The 16,478-nt window shown below is 38.7% G+C and overlaps 1 protein-coding gene and 1 non-coding gene across 3 annotated transcripts; one reads left to right on the top strand and one right to left on the bottom strand.

Moving 5' to 3' along the window:
- Positions 1 to 3,955: 3,955 nt before the first annotated feature.
- Positions 3,956 to 16,205, top strand: LOC148362432 (transmembrane protein 53-A). Of its 2 annotated transcripts, none has more exons than XM_088339842.1 (4): positions 3,956 to 4,093; positions 8,832 to 9,117; positions 11,332 to 11,578; positions 13,362 to 16,205. In XM_088339842.1, the coding sequence occupies exons 1-4, from the start codon at positions 4,074 to 4,076 to the stop codon at positions 13,721 to 13,723; spliced, it is 915 nt and encodes a 304-aa protein (XP_088195968.1). In that variant the 5' UTR covers positions 3,956 to 4,073; the 3' UTR covers positions 13,724 to 16,205. The 2 variants fall into 2 exon arrangements, with proteins under 2 accessions (XP_088195968.1, XP_088195969.1); XM_088339843.1 differs by lacking the exon at positions 3,956 to 4,093 and adding an exon at positions 5,259 to 5,324.
- trnal-aag (transfer RNA leucine (anticodon AAG)) lies at positions 15,142 to 15,223 on the bottom strand. Its single transcript has one exon. It is a non-coding gene; the product is annotated as a tRNA-Leu (tRNA).
- Positions 16,206 to 16,478: the final 273 nt, after the last annotated feature.

Here is a 16,478-nt window from a genome sequence, read left to right as displayed (position 1 = left end):
CTGATTGTAATTGTTTTAGGAAATCGAATAACCTGTATTTTTCATTCCACTGACAGATCATTTCAAGTATTATCCATGTTATTTTTGTTATTAAAAAAACTAGATAAAGAAATAATAAACCTTTAAAAATAGGTTGAAAAGGTAGCAAAATACCACATTACACAAAACGTACTAAACAAGAAGAATATCCTGTAAAGAATAACCTGTATTATCTCCTGAATATAACAGTGACCACAAATCAAAAGAGCAACTGTATACCCTCAATTTAGACAAAATAATAATTGAAGCTTAAAGAAATATAACATAAATAAGGAATTTATTTTCAGACATTTTCGACTGTTGGTGTGCCCTGAGATTTTCTAATGAAAAAAATAAATGACTTGTTTAAAAAAAAGGTGATTAAGTAAGGCGCCTGAAATAAAGATACCTTTTTAATTTAAGGAATTCATCAAAAATGAATTAACATAACAAAATACAATTCTCATCACTTACACCCATAGTGATGAAATTCCACCGGATTTACCCAGCTGGAACATGTAGAGACAATGCGAACGTCCTTCTATGTCATCCTTTCGTTGTTGCAGAAAAGCACCAAGCCAGCCGTGAATAAGGGGACCGGAAAGCAACAATGGCAGGCTAAACACATGAGGTCAGAAAGAGTTGCCACTAAAATGAGCACTGCCAAACACTTGGTGGTCTAAATCCATCAGAGTTGTTGTTTGGGCAAATCGTAATCCGCCAAGACAAAGTCAGCGGGGATCTCAGTTGAGGTTGGGACCCCACCCGGGAATAGAGCAAGATCCAGCAACAAAGCTGCAAAAGCAAAGGCTGGGACGCAAAATGTTTTCTCCTCTAAAGAGTGTGTTTATTTCAGTGGTGAGCCGTCAGGGCCTGCAAGGCCTTTTATGCTGGCCTAAGCAATATCTTAATCAATCTATCCATTAACTGCACCGCTTATCCTCATCAGGGATGCGGGGGTGCTGAAACCCATTCCAGCTATCTTCGGGCAATGGGCAGGGGACACCCTGAACTGGTTGCCAGCCAGTAAAGGGCACACAGGGAAATAGGAAACCAACGCAGAAAGGCCGGTGGCTGGATTTGAAGCCATGACCTCAGAACTATGCCGCGGACGCGCTAACCACTCAGCTGCCGTGCCGCCAATATCTGAATCATGTGATGTAATTGTATTCTGTTCATGCATACTTATTAAATGATTACAATTTATCGTTTATTAATTCCCCTTGTGCTGCTTCCAGAGGTGTGCTTTCAAATATAACCATCTTCCGAATCCCATTCCAGCTATTACATGTAACCATGCTCAGAAATTGTCCTAGGGGCCTTCATAATTGATTGTGAAGTCCTCTTGTAGCATGACACAGGTGTGAATAACAATGTTGGTTTCAAGTTGGCAAAGTGAGGGTTTTCTAGAAGGCCTTGGGAAAACGTCAGCTTCGGGGTGGGAATACAACAACGTCTAAAATCTATTATTCTACTAAATTACATTTTCCTTTATTTGTTTTCACTCGACAGTGAACCTTTAACTCATTTAAACTTTGTGTTGAAGTAGTCATGCCCATGCAAAACGCCTGGACATTTCCCATCATGCATCATTCAGAAAAAAAAGATATAGTGTACAATGTTCTTTCTAATTTTCTACGGGTCTGAGCGTTCACACAAAGTCGGTGAGCAACGCTTGAAACAACAGTGAGCCACCATAATCCCAAGTGTGGCAAGATAATTAATTATCAAACATGTCCAAAACTTGACATCAAGTTACATTTTGCTGAGTTTTCGGCAACGCAAACATTTTTTCCACTTTTGAATGAACTGACCAATGTACGATTGCAAAGGTTGTAAGGCCTACAAACGTCATTTGTTTTTACGACAATTTCCATTTCTTTTTTTTCCTGGTATCTTTTGTCGCATAATACTAACATTTTGGGGGGCTTATTTAGTCGGTTGCACGATACACAACTGTATTTAATCACATTTTTGAGTAGAAGTGCAATGTTGGCAACAAGATTGACTTGGTATAATTGGAAATTATTTGAATGCAACATTAACTTTTTATCCTTTTTTTTAATCCCTTTAAAAAAAAATCATTGTGTTTATTTTTTCCGAGCTGTTTCTTTTTTTTGTTCTCTATTTACCTTTTCCTACATTTCTTTATTTTCTTTTTTTCTGGCTTTTTTCTAAAATGTTCCTTCTTTTTTTCTCTTCCTTTTGTTTCTTTTTTTCTCAGCTTTTCACTACTTTTTCATTTTGGTATTTTTTTCTTTTTTGTTGTATTCCCCCCTTCCTTTAAGTCATTTTGTGCATAATTTTACTTAATATTTGGTCATGTTGGGATTAAAGAAGCAAAAACAACCTGAAGAGCCGTTTAGGACCCGAGAGAGACGGTTTCTTTTAGTGAGCCGAGCCGAAGAAGCCGGTTCTCGACATACTCTACTAACTTTACTCAACTTCGTTCTACTTCGACTTGACTTCAAAATACCGCATTTAGGACACAACTTTAGGGGAACCCGTGTATTTTTACCTTAATGCACTGTAACTTTGACTTAAGTCGCTTCTTAAAAAGTAATTTTGAGCCCTCATTTTTGTGCGCTGGCTAGATTTTCTTGTGTGCTGAGAATGTTCGAGCAATTGCGCACGTGCGCTGCTTAGAGGGAACACTGATAGTGTACGATTATTTTTTATTTTGTACAGGAAAATACGACAGTTTGTACGGGCATGGAGCCGTGGAGGTTGACAGGTATGCAACAATACCATTAAATATATTTAGTTGGAACACTAGTTGGCTCTGACTGAATAAAACATGAAAGGAGAAAACCAAGAATATATCATATAGTGGTGGATATAACAATAACGAGAGTGCCAAGACGGGCAGCACGGCGGCGCAGTGGTTAGCGCTTGTGCGGCACAGTTCATGTCATGGGAACCTGTCGTGGGTTCAAATCCAGCTCCAGACTTCCTGTGCGGAGTTTGTATGTTCTCCCCGTGCTTGCGTGGGTTTCCTCCGGGCAGTCCGGTTTCCTCCCACGTTCCAAAAACATGCATGTCAGGTGAATTGGCCGGTCCAAAATGAATGAATGAGCGAATGAGTTGTCTGTCCCTGTGTGCCCTGCGATTGGCTGGCAACCAGTTCAGGGTGTCCCCTGCCCACTGCCCGGAGATGACTGGGATGGGCTCCAGCCCCCCCGCGACCCTAATGAGGATAAGCGGTACGGCTAATGAGATGAGATGAGAGTGCCAAGACAACCAGATCATGAAACATAATGTTGAAACGGAGAACAAACTGGCTATAACAGAATAAAACATGAAATCAAGAAAACACGGGAGAAATACCCACTCAAGAACATTAAATAATCAATTTACCATCCATATGACATCATGGGAATGAGCACACAGGGGAGACATAGAACACTAGTGCAAGAAAAATAGTGCAATGACATTTAGCAGCAGCATCATTTCAAAATAAGTCAATAAATAATGCATACATGGGCATGAAAGGAGAAAACCAAGAATATATCATATAGTGGTGGATATAACAATAACGAGAGTGCCAAGACGGGCAGCACGGCGGCGCAGTGGTTAGCGCTTGTTCCAAAAACCAAATATGACATATTTGGTTTTTGGAACCTTTTTGTAAGAATTGATTTGTGATACTCAATGTTATCATTCTCAAGCCAGACAAAAGTGTGTTTATTTGCACTAGGTAATGTCAAAGCCTAATTAAAACAGCAAACAAGTAGAATAAAGAGGCGGAGTTCTCTGCAAATCAACAAAATAAAACGAACATCCAGCTTGCCAACATCATTTTTGCCGTTCCATGTATTTCGTTACTCCCCAAGCCTGCGCAAAATTTAGCAATTTTATTCATATTTAGTTTATTTTGTCTTTTATTAGCATATTTGGTATTGGAGTAATCCAAAAGTAATTGAAAGTAATCCAGTTAAAGTAACCCTACCATACCCTGCGAACATCAAACTGACGCTAAATCCTGCCTACTTTAGATGACGGGGGCTAAAGAAAAAGCACATCTTTTCTCAAACGTCATTGTTTGACTCTTAACAATGGGGATTTTCGACTGCTGGTAGGTAAAGATGTTATATAATGAAATTGTGAATATGTTTGATTTTCGAGAAGGTTTGTTCAAACCTCACTTTGTGTTTACTGTTAAAAACGTAATATTGGAATATAATATTGTGAATGTGCTTAATTGCTGTTGAGATTGTCATGATTGTTTTCTGTTTTTAGTGTCAATAAATTTGTTCAAACCAAAAAAAAAAAAACACAAATCCAAACATATTTTCACAAAAGAAAACATTTTGTGCTTCGTGTTGTACGAACTGTGACCAAAACACCGAGTGTGTAAAACAAACATTTAAGAATTTGTAACGAAGTCTGGACGTGCCGATTCTGCACTGAGCGTGGAGACAAAACCACTCACGTTAACCCGTAAAACTAATATATTCAATTGTGTTTGCTTGTAATGAATTTGAAACCTTATTTTACTGCAGTGGAGTCCATTTTTTGACTTCAAACGACACCTAACGTCGAGAATATAACCCCGTCCCACAAAGCTTGGGAATTTATTTATTTTTTGCTAATAATACCTGTCAACCACAGCCAGTTGCTCTCCTTTCTAATTATTGCAATTCCTCTTATTGGGCGATACTAAACCTTACAAACACAGTCACGTATTTACTCTAAAAATTAAGATAATTTGTGTAACCATTTTTATTTATTCATTGCAAATGAACACGAACTATTCTTTCAGCATCGTTCTTGGTTTTGGTGTTGCTTGTTATACATGGGTGTTTATAAATTTGTCTCCGTGCAAAAAATGTTATACGGCTTACATGATTTAAAATGATCGAAAACATATTTTGAGAAAAAAAAACTAATAAGTTGACGTATATATTATTGGTTTAATTTTATTCTATAATCTTAAAAACGCAGCCTTCTGCTTTAAGGAAAATCTGTTTCATTTACCCCACCACCATTGGAAGGTACCGGGAAGGGTTAAATTATGCCCTCTTTTAGGCTTGTTAGGCAAGCGTCGTTTCCTACAAAAGATGAAATTTAAACTTCTTGGTGATAAGTTTAGACACAAATTACAGGGATGTGTATTCACATGATTTTTTCCCCTCGAAAACAGAAATAAAAAAAGCACAACATGCCCAGCTAAAAAACAACAACTAACCTTCCAGGTATAAACCAGGGTTCATGTTTTTAAAAGGAAGACAACATTGGGAATCAATAGCAGTTGTTTCCCTTGACTTTTTCGACATTTACCGCCACCACAGGCTGTCTCCAACAAGGTCTGAAATAGCATCAGGGCTACGTTTTTCATGTCATTGTACATAATTAGTTGATTAGCTCGCTAGTCTGACAATAATATTCTAAATGACACATCAACGGCGGTTTTTCCCATATTCTCTCGGCATTTCGGACCTCAAAATCACTTCCCGTGGCTAAATCGAGGTCGAATCGCCATTTCTCTAATTAACTTGATATTATGGCATTGAGTGGCTGGCAGTAATTGGAAATCAAAAGTTGTGGCCTGATGGTATTTCAATATAATCTGGCAATGTAATGAATACTTTAGCAACTGTTATTTTGCCTTTCACGTATCCAGCTCGGGGGGCGCCATTTTCGCGTGACGTCATATACCGGCGTCATTACCTTTAACTGTGGTTTTTTATATGGACATTCACTAAACAACATCAACAAATAATTAAGAAAAACACATTATTTGCAGTCATTCAGCTCTATGATACAATAATACAATAGAAAATAATGAGCCCTAACGGAGTAGACTGAAGTTGAAGCTTTTAGGCTTGTATTTTCAGGCAAGCGGCATTCATAATCAAAACAAAACAAAAAATAAATAAATCTCCACCAAAAAGAGATTACAGGGACTGTATGTAACATTTAATAACTCCTATTGGTACAATAAACTTTTGTTCAGTTAAAACATCAACATGATTTGAATGCTTAGCATAAATACATGTACTATCAGACCAATTTTAATAACTAAATACTTAGGAGTTGACGCTATATTTGTCTCAGGTCTCCCTGCTACGAGCATCCAAAGTGAACAAAACTCGCAATTTTTTTTGGGGGGGGGAATATTGAAAAAAAAAAAAAAAGTCATCTGAATCTCCCGGTTCATTTGCAACCCTGAGATACTACCACGAAGAAACATTTTTGGGTCCTCGTTCAAAGCATTGAGTTGCTGCACCGGACATTTTTTAAGTCCATCATCTGAATCATTTCATACATCAGGGGTCGTAGACCTTATTGACCGAAAGAGCCACGAAGCAAAAATATTTAGATTGTTATTTTTTGGGATGGAAAGAGCCACACTACATATCCATCCATCCATTATCCTCGGTAGGGTTTCGGGGGTGCTGTAGCCCCTCCCAGCTATCTTTGGGCAGTGGGCAGGGGACACCCTGAACAGGTTGCCAGCCTGTAGCAGGGCACACAGAGACAGACAATTGGCTCGCTCATTCACACCTAGGGACAATTTGGATCGGCCAATTAACCTGACATGCATGTTTTTGGAATGTGGGAAGAAACCGTAGTGCCCCCGAAAACCCACGCAAGCAAGGGGAGAACATGCAAACTCCACATAGGACGGTTCGATCTAATGACCTCAGAGCTGTGCCGCACACGCGCTAACCACTGTGCTGCCGTGCTGCCACACAATATATTTCAAGACAAAATTCAACAAAACTGCTAAAACCCCTCTCCAGACAGAAGCTAATTATTTAATATATTTTATTTCACCCTATGAAATAATAATAATGCCGGAGTTTTTGCCCCATATATATATATATATATATATATATATATAAAACACTTATAATTTGTCTCACTCCCGCAGTTATTTAAGTGTTTAGGCTCATTTTTGTCTTAAATAATAATTTGAAAATAAGGTGCGAGTTCCCCAAAGTGCAGACAGCGCTGGGCAAGGAGAAGGTGTGCGTGTGTCCTGTGGCCAGTCCAAGTGCTTACCCAATCAAATTGCTCCAAGTGCTTTGATAGAGCATTTGCATGTTTAAAGTTTGTTCTGTGGGTTTTCATCATTTAGTGTCTCAACAAAGGAGATATATTTTTCAACGCGCGTTCATAAAGGATTAGTTATCTAGAGCCAAAATGGGGGAAAAGTTGCTGTGACATCTTTCCTGTAAACTGTAGTTAAAATTGTGTCTTAATATGTAGACGAGACCCAACCCTTTGGCCATTCACTACTGGCACGGCTTTGCACGTGTGATAATCTGCTCCCCGTGCAACATTCCATCAATCAATTGTGCATGTTCTATTTTATCTCCGAGCCATATGTTCTCATGAAAATAGCCATACATGGCCAACAGCAGCCATGCAGACCATTTACCATACATGAATACCTCTTCAATGTTGTGTAAACATATTGGACTTTAAGGATTCCTTTAGATGATGATTCCTCTTTATTATTATTATAATTTTAAGAAGTCAAGTCATGTTTATTTGTGACACGCTTAATTACAAGGAGTCTCAAAGGGCTGCACAAATCACTGACTATTGCAAACTACAGACTATTATTACGCCATCTGATCCAGAAAAATATTGAATATTTGGTGGGAGTTAAGTCCTACCTACTTTATATATTAATAATAGCGACTTAAGTTTAACTTTATCATCAAGTTTTAACATGGTTGATTTCAAGAAAAAGTTTGTACATTCTTTGTAACCATAATCATGGACAATCCATCGCATCCACTACACAGCATTATCTCCAGACAGAAGAGCAGTTTCAGCGACAGACTGCTGTCACTGTCTTGTACTACGGACAGACTGAAGAGATCTTTTCTTCCTTATGCCATGAGGCTCTTTAACTCCACCCGGCAGAGTAAAGGCCCACATTAAACCACACCACCTACATTGGATATTACCGAATCTTACTGCAATATGTATTCTGTGTAGCACTATTTAGTTACTCTATATAACACGCTACAGTGGGCATTTGCACGTTACACTGGGTATTTGTATATTGTATTCTTTTGGCTTTATTATTGTACTGTTCTCAGCTCAGGGATGCTGCTGGAAATGTGAATTTCCCTTAGGGGATGAATAAAGTATCTATCTATCTATCTATCTATCTATCTATCTATCTATCTATCTATCTATCTATCTATCTATCTATCTATCTATCTATCTATCTATCTATCTATCTATCTATCTATCTATCTATCTATCTATCTATCTATCTATCTATCTATCTATCTATCTATCTTAACAGCTTCATTTGGTAGTCAGGTAAGCATTTCTTTATTGCGTTTATAAAAATTACCTCAAATCTCTTCAGAATAACATAAAAATACACTGTAATATTTAACCACTAAATGTCGGTGTATAGTGTGGTGCAGCAAAGCACAAGGTAAAAACAGACTACGGCAACTCATAGTAACCAAACTGCAAGATTTTCTTATTTTTTTTGCCCAGCTTTAAAAAAAGGTTTCTATTTTTGGGGGTACCCGTAGCAGCAAAATGGCTGATAATCATGTCAGCTCCCTATGAGTGAGCTTCATGTTATATAAAATAAATATTTCTCGTCTAACGTGTATTAAAAATAATGCATGTTTACGTGATAGTTCATGTATTTTTGCTTATTTTTATTAGGTTACGCACTAAATAAAGGACAAGATGTAAAACTTCCTTATTTTTGTACCTCAATTGCCTTCTAATTAGTGCTTAGCAGTTGTTATCCTGTTACCAAAATCATTAATAAGCTAGTTTCCGAGTAATTTATTTTGTCTGATTTGATTTTAATGTCTCTGAAGCCCTCAGGAGATTGTCCACATCACTCCACCGGATCCCCCGGCAGTGGAGTCGGCAATGCTGGCCAGGCGCATCCTGAGCAGAAGCATCTCCTGCCAGAACCTCAGTAAAAATGTCACTTTCTACATGAATGAGCAAATTGATCCCTCGCCACGGGATCGCGCCTGCGAGGAGCAGAAACCCTTGACGCTCATGCTTCCGTGGTTGGGAGCGCGTCCCCAGGCCATTGCAAAGTACAGCGAAATCTACCTGCGCATAGGCTTTGATGTGCTTGTAGTTGAGAGTGAGGTATCCACACATACAAATCCATCTTTCCATCTATTCATCTATATCAGGGATGTCAAACTCAGTTTAGCTCTGGGGCTGGATCCAGACTTTTTGTCTCCAGGCTTGCCTGATCAGTAAAAGAATATCAATTGAAGATTTTTATCTTTGTTTTTCTGTATTATGCTTTACCATTCAGATTACTTAGTAGCCTACCCTACATATTGTAATCACGAATGACACAGAATCTGTCCCGAGCATAACACATTTGTTCACAAACAATGGTCAAAAAATTATTTTTATGTTTGCCAGAGAATGCTTTAGCTGGTTTATTTTAACAGTTGAGTGAACGCAGTTATACACCTAAAACCACTCACCAAGCCATACAAACATGAGCAGGAGCTCTGAAAAATATGTTTTCCCTTAATTGTCATACTGGTTGACAAAATAGATAAAAAATAAATAAAAAGGGAGCTGGGCCTACTAAAGCTGAGAGTATATTTTCCGTGTCCTGCCTGTCTGTTCCACTTAGCGTAATGGAGAGGGCTGCGCGCGTGGGTCAGGATAGTGGTTGCCTGGCACCAGTGCAGCCGGTTCGTTGCTGGCAAGGTCCAACAGGGGCTCAGGGCACCCCCCCCCATCACTTTTTTGCTGTTTCCAGAATTGCCCTTCACCTTCGCTTGTCCTCTCGGCGGCGGTTTCCTCAGGTCGGCCATTCTCTTACCTGACCCAATAGCAACCATGTCCCAACTTAGTCCGCGGCCCGTGACCGCTTAGTGCCATCGCGATCCGGCCACCCTCGGACCGTAAACCCAATCGCCAGGTACGCAACACCAGTGTTTAAAGTCACTTCCATATTTCTAGATGGACACATCGCGTTGCGAAACGCTAATGTCTATTTCCTGGCATTAACTCCTTCAGTCTAATCTGACTTTTTGCACTACTGGCAGTTCTTTATAGCTTGCCACTCCTTGCACAATTGCTCTCTGCACTATTGTACTTACAGCGTTATTGTTACAGTGTTAATGTTACTGTTTACCTGACTTGTTAACCTGACTGCCCATTTTGCACATCCGGTTAGCTACTCCTCTTGCACTATCGGCACTATGGTAAAATACTATACGTAGCCATAATACAATACAACTTTTACTTATATCTGTACATTCGAGGAAACTGTGCGGGTCAGATGTATCGACATTTCGTTCTGTATACACGTGTACTAGAATGACAATAAAGTAGATCTGAATCTGATGACGTAAGCTTTTTTTAGACATTCAATGCCTTTTAGCGGCCGACGAGAGCATTTGGTTTGCATTTATTTAGAAATAAAACATAACTTATGATAGAAATGACCTAGAGTCACTTTTTTTTCTTAAAAACTCATAAATTAAATCAGGGCCCTATGTTTGACTTACCTGATCTATATAAGAGGTTCTTACAAGTGCTTGAAATCCTTGAAAAAGCTTGAATTTTGATGTTTTGTCTGGCTAGATAGACCACGCATCAAATGAAAAAAATATCAAATAAGTGCGCTAAAAAAGGAAGCCGATACTGCCATTTGGTTGCTTGGCTTTGCCATTGCATATCTTTTTATCTCGTGATTAATAGCAGTTTACGGCATTTGATATGGTATTGTCCTCTGTTGCGTCATTGCCCCCTACTGGACGTGCCCAACGGTCATGTGCATTCTACATCTAAAAAGGGCACACATTTCTATTAGTGCAAGGATTACGAATCAATTATGGACATTTATTATGGCCCATGCAAAATTTAAGGTAGCCTTTCCCAAGGATAAGTTGTTTTTTAAGAACTTACTGCATCCAAAAATGTAAGCTTCATTTTACCCAACACACATGAAAATATTTACACACATACATTTACCATTTACTCAAGAGCTAAAAGATTATATGCCTTGCTCATATAGGTTTTAGTTCAGGGGATAGTTTGAGGGTTCTCTGTAATCTGTACAGCTCTTTGAGACTTCTTGTTATCAAGGGCTATACAAATAAACATGAATTGCTAAATGCGCATGCAAGATTTAAAATTGCATATGTAAATAAATTAATAATATATATTAGTGCATCTCAAAATATATCATTCAAATTGTTTTTCTTCTTTTAATGGTAATGGAGAAATTGATAAAAATAAGCTCTGCAAGTCCTTAAAACATGCTTGAATTTGGCCATGAAAAAGCTGTTTGAACCCTATATATAATCTGTCCGCTGTGTCTGTCTGCAGGTGCAAGAATTTCTATGGCCTCGCTGGAGTTTGCAACATGGCAAGAGGCTGCTGGAGCTGTTGGGGAGCGAGCGCTTTGCGACAAGGCCCCTAGTTGTTCATGCTTTCTCAATAGGTGGTTACACCTTTGCACAGCTGCTGGTGCTCGTGTCCAAGGACCCACAGAAATACAATTCCCTCATCAGTAGGATCAAAGGACAAATATACGACAGCCTGGTTGCAGGCTCTGTGGAGTTGATGGCTGCAGGTTAGTCCAATTGCCCTGTCTTTTATCGAGTGTTGTTTAATTAAATGAAATTGATTTGTAAAGCACTTTTCAGGCAATGGATTGACATTCAAAGTGCGGTATAACAATATTCAGCGGACAATAAGATAATGAAATCTCCCTTTTTTTTCCCCACCCAATGACCCGAAATACCAAATAAACAAACACACACTATGGTTAAAATTAAAAATATATATAATAATTAAAAATGGAAAATATGGCAAGGCACAGACTAACCATGTAAGGGAATGGACCTGAAGGAGGCCTATCCACACTGATGGGGACGGCCGCAGGAAGGTATTTCAGCCATCGAAGCACACCTTACCAATGCGGAGACCGCCTCTCCCACATGAGGAAACAATGAAATTATTAAGGAAAACAATGGGAGAACTAAGACATAAAAATCTGAAATAAAAAATTTCCTCCCACATTCCAAAAACATGCATTTCAGGTGAATTGGCCGGTCCAAATTGTCCCTAGGTGTGACTGAGCGAGTGAGTTGTCTGTCCCCGTGTGCCCTGCGATTGGTTGGCAACCAGTCCAGGGTGTCCCCTGCCCACTGCCCGATGATTGCTGGGATGGGCTCCAGCATCCCCGCGACCCTACTGAGGATAAGCGGTGCAGCTGATGAGATGAGATGAAACTAAATAAAAACAAGCTATTGAAAGCCGTATTAAAAAATGGGTCATTGAAGGAACCCAACACTTTCAAAATGGTAAATTTCATTCTCTCAACATGTGACGCTAGCTCTGAAACAGAGAGCGATTGTAGTGAACAGCAATAGCGCAGGCTTTTCGTTTGTGTTTTTGCCACGTGTGTCGCTGTTTGTATAAATTTGTCCGGCTCGCTCCCTGTAGGTGTTGGGGCTTTCCTGTTTGGTTTTCTCCCAGTCGGTGCTCCTTGGCTGCCCAGTGTTTGTTGTTTGGCCAGCTAGCCTGCCGTTATCACCAATTTTGCAGAATCCCTTGATTCATTACCGGACGGCTTGGCTTTTCGTTGTTGGTTCCCGGTTCGCCTGGCTGCTCACCGCATTTTTTTTTTTTTTTTTATCAGCTAGCCTGGTGTTAGTTTCAGTTTTGCTGTGTTATTTGGTTTGTTTATTCCCTGCCAGCTTCACGTGTGTAGCTATTGCTGTTGCCGGTTTTTGTTGCTGATTCCCAGTTAGCCTCGCTACTCACTGCATGTTTTATGGTCGGCCAGCCTCGCATTCTTCCACTGAAGCTGCCTTTTGTTGATCAGCCCTGGTTAGTTCCTTAGCGGCTCGCCGCATGTTTTTTTTTTTTTTTGCCAGTTAGTCCCTTTTTGGCTGCTTGGCCTTTGTTGTACCATTACTGCATCCACCTGCGACACACTGCTCAGGCATTCTGCACAAACACTTTGCTTAAAACACTCTTAATCTCTTCAACTGATTTAACACTTTAAGCAATATGGCAACTGGCTTGATAAGATGTTATTGTTCCACCAATGATGTCACAGTTTGGGATGACAAAGACATGCTGTTTTCAAAATGCATTATCTTGGAAAATAATTGGAACATATCTATTACGTGTCTGTCTGTCTAATGCAAAAACTATGTACTATTTCCTCACTTTTCTGGGTTACGACTTTGGGATAACCTTTAAGACATTTAAACATGAGTAAAATCCCCTTAAAATGGATCCTGAAATGTACAAAGAGCCAATGCAACAATTTTAAAGCTGGTGCAATGTGATCCCAACCCCCGTAAGCACACGTGCAGCTTAATTTTGTTGTCTCCCGTGCCCAGGTGTTGCCAAGATTGCCTTTCCTCGCTGGGAGGCGCCAGTGAAACAAATGAGCCTGTTGTACTTCAACACATTTAAGCGTCAAACCACCAACTACTACAAGAGGAGCATCCAAGTCTTCTGGAACTCTCCTGTCACGGCTCCAGCGCTTTTTTTCTACTGTGAAAATGATATTTTGAGTGAGCCACGGGCACTGGAGGAAGTTATTGAGTTCTGGCGTGAGCGTGACGTGCCCCTCACAGTCAAGAAATGGGAGCAGTCCAAACACGCTGGCCACCTAAAGGTTCACCCGCAAGAGTACACAGATACCTTGGAATCGTTTCTCCGTTCACTCCCTCTTTTTCCACTCAAGGCCAAGATGTAGGGATTAGCAAACTTGCTCTGAATATGCTCTATACTTACTTGAATGGGTCTTCTCAGGTTCAATAGTAGCTGTCATTCATTTATTGTAATTGCAAAAAATATTTCAGGGATCTATTTTTTGGCTACGATTAAAGGAGTCAAAATGAAAACAAAACTAAACAAGGTAATTAAAATAGTAATATTGAAAAAAAGTTGAATGTAATCAAAATTAATTTGGAATGGGATAAAGTCCCAGAAATAACGACCTCTGATAATTATGGTTGTATATCATGAGAAAAAGTCTGCCGTTTTGATAAAATAATTTTGATTTTTTTAAATAAGAAAAAAGTCAAATGATTTATTCTGCATTGCAAAGAAAAATCTAAGGACTTGGATAACTAATGAATTAATAGATTAATTTTTGAAAAATATTTTGTTTAATGCATATGTCATAATAATGTTGGCATAATTAAAATCATTTTTAAAAATGTATCCAAAACATGCTACTACAACATAAAGAAAAATAAAATTAACAGTCTCCATCTACCCTTAATATCAAGATATATTACTATTTCTTCTCACTAATCCAGGAAATTATATTTTTAATGAACACTTTAAAATCCATATAATAAATGTATAGGTTTCCTTCCAAGATTATCTTTGCATTATTCTGTGGAAATATACACATAATATATAACTGTATTTTTCCGAGAAAATGCTTAATTCGACTTTAAAAACATTTAATTTCTCTAAGGATAATATTTTTTGTCGTCAATATTGAGAGCAGATGGATATATATGCATTTAAAAAAGACCAAAAATACCCTGCATGGAGGAAAAATTATTTTTCACTTCATTAATAATGATCTTTTCCTGATAACTATTTGAAACAAACCATTTCGGGAAGTTGATTACTTGAATAATTTATTTTAGTATCGAAGTCAGTGCTTTTCGGAAGCTGCAGGTTGCTTCTTTTTTGTCATAGTTTCCTGTATAGGTGGAGTATACTTCATGTTGAGGTGGACTTACATTTAATGTGTTGTTTTGGTTGTCGGTTTTTAATATTTCTCTAACTCTTGCAGAAAGGCTCCTGAATACACAATCTTGAACTAGTGTTTTTTTTTTTTTTGTTGGCTGTTTACACTTTCGACTACATATTGCGTCAGTGGTTTGGTCTGTTTGCATAGCAATAATGGAGCGTTTTCTGTTAAACTCTTTGTCCGCAAGCGACATTGATCTGTGTAAAAAAAATTGTTTCTAAAATCTTGGACTGTCTGTCATAATTATTTAATTGCATTTCGTATTTCTGACTACATGTGTTTAAAACATACCCCCATTTCAAAAATAATATGTGTAGGGTAACAGAATTTCATAAGGCTTTGTTCCAAACGTACTTTGATAGTTCTGGTTGTGAAATAATTCTGACGTAGTCATAAATATCTGGCAGCGGTGGGATTCGAACCCACGCCTCCGGAGAGACTGGAGCCTTAATCCAGCGCCTTAGACCGCTCGGCCACGCTACCACTTACTGTTGAAGGTCTGCTGACAGACTCATGACGTATCTACCATAGTCAGACTCGCCGTCTTTGTGAATACCTGAATATGTATTAAACAGGATTTAACTTCAATTCAATTCACACGATTAAAATTGAGGGTGCAAGGGGATGAGATGCCAGACATATTCAACAATACCAATATTCTGTGGTCCGTACAGCCCTTAGAGATTCCTTGTGATTAACAGCTATACAAAAAAACATGACATGACTTGACTACTGTTTTACCCGTAAAACCAGTGGTCCTTAATTGGTGGGTCGTGAGCTTTTGCATTGCAAAAATAATGCTAAAATAAGGCAATTATCACCCTCAAGACTGCATAATGCAATACTGGTTACCATGCTTAAACGGGAATGAGCATATAGAGGGCTCCGCGCTTTGTGCTAAAAATAGTAACACGGCTTCGTGCCGCCATCTTGGAAGTCTGTCGATTACAAGCGGTGATAGCGAGAGGAGCAAATATTTACTCAGTTTGTCTATTTACTCAACTAGCTAAGTTTGTGTACGGATTTTGTCCATCAACACTATGGAAAACTACGTGGAGAGTTTAGACAAGCAAGCATGCGAGCGGTACGCTGCGAAGTTGCATTTTATTGGAAAATTGGATCCCAACAAAATTAAAAACAAGGACTGGAAGTCTGATCCCGATTTGTTGCCGTGTGTGACTTACATCGAACTTGTTAACTATCTTATTTTCCACCCAAGTCCCTTTTGTGAACTGAAGGATTTTCAAAATTACAAAAGTATGGAAGCCTACGACAGATTTGTTGAGGAATCCTCTTACTGTGTTTGTCAAGGTTTGTGATGTGGCGAAAACATGCGAACATTGGATGATACTACACTGAAACTCAAAACGCTATCCCGCCCCCCTCAGCCATTGTAAATTAAAGGTGTTAATTATGAGCCTTTCATCTAAACAAAGATTGAAAATAAATACAATTGCAAACAGCGCATACTTCATGTTTGTTTGATACATGTGTATGGTGAAGTTGTTATTTAATAATGTTATCCACTGAGAGAAAAGAAATATCTCATCAAAGTGGATGAAATGCACATTTACTATGTATTCTTGGTATATACTTGTTCAACATCTAGATCTTTTAAGAATATTTTTTTCAGAAATGTTACTCAAAAAGCAACACCTACAGTATTTAACCTAGCCATACTTGAATGGTGTCGACAGATGTACATGAAGTACACATGTCCCATAACCTTTTTAAAATT

This window comes from Urocampus carinirostris, chromosome 7 (genome assembly GCF_059441175.1).
Source record: "Urocampus carinirostris isolate Australia breed hairy pipefish chromosome 7, RoL_Ucar_1.0, whole genome shotgun sequence".
Lineage (NCBI taxonomy): Eukaryota > Metazoa > Chordata > Actinopteri > Syngnathiformes > Syngnathidae > Urocampus > Urocampus carinirostris.
This window is presented reverse-complemented; position numbering and strand designations above follow the sequence as displayed.

Coding starts and splice junctions, on each gene's coding strand:
- LOC148362432 (XM_088339842.1), top strand. CDS start 4,074: ATGGGGATTTTCGACTGCTG. Junction 4,094..8,831: donor ATGGGGATTTTCGACTGCTG/GTAGGTAAAGAT, acceptor ATGTCTCTGAAG/CCCTCAGGAGATTGTCCACA. Junction 11,579..13,361: donor TGTGGAGTTGATGGCTGCAG/GTTAGTCCAATT, acceptor TCCCGTGCCCAG/GTGTTGCCAAGATTGCCTTT.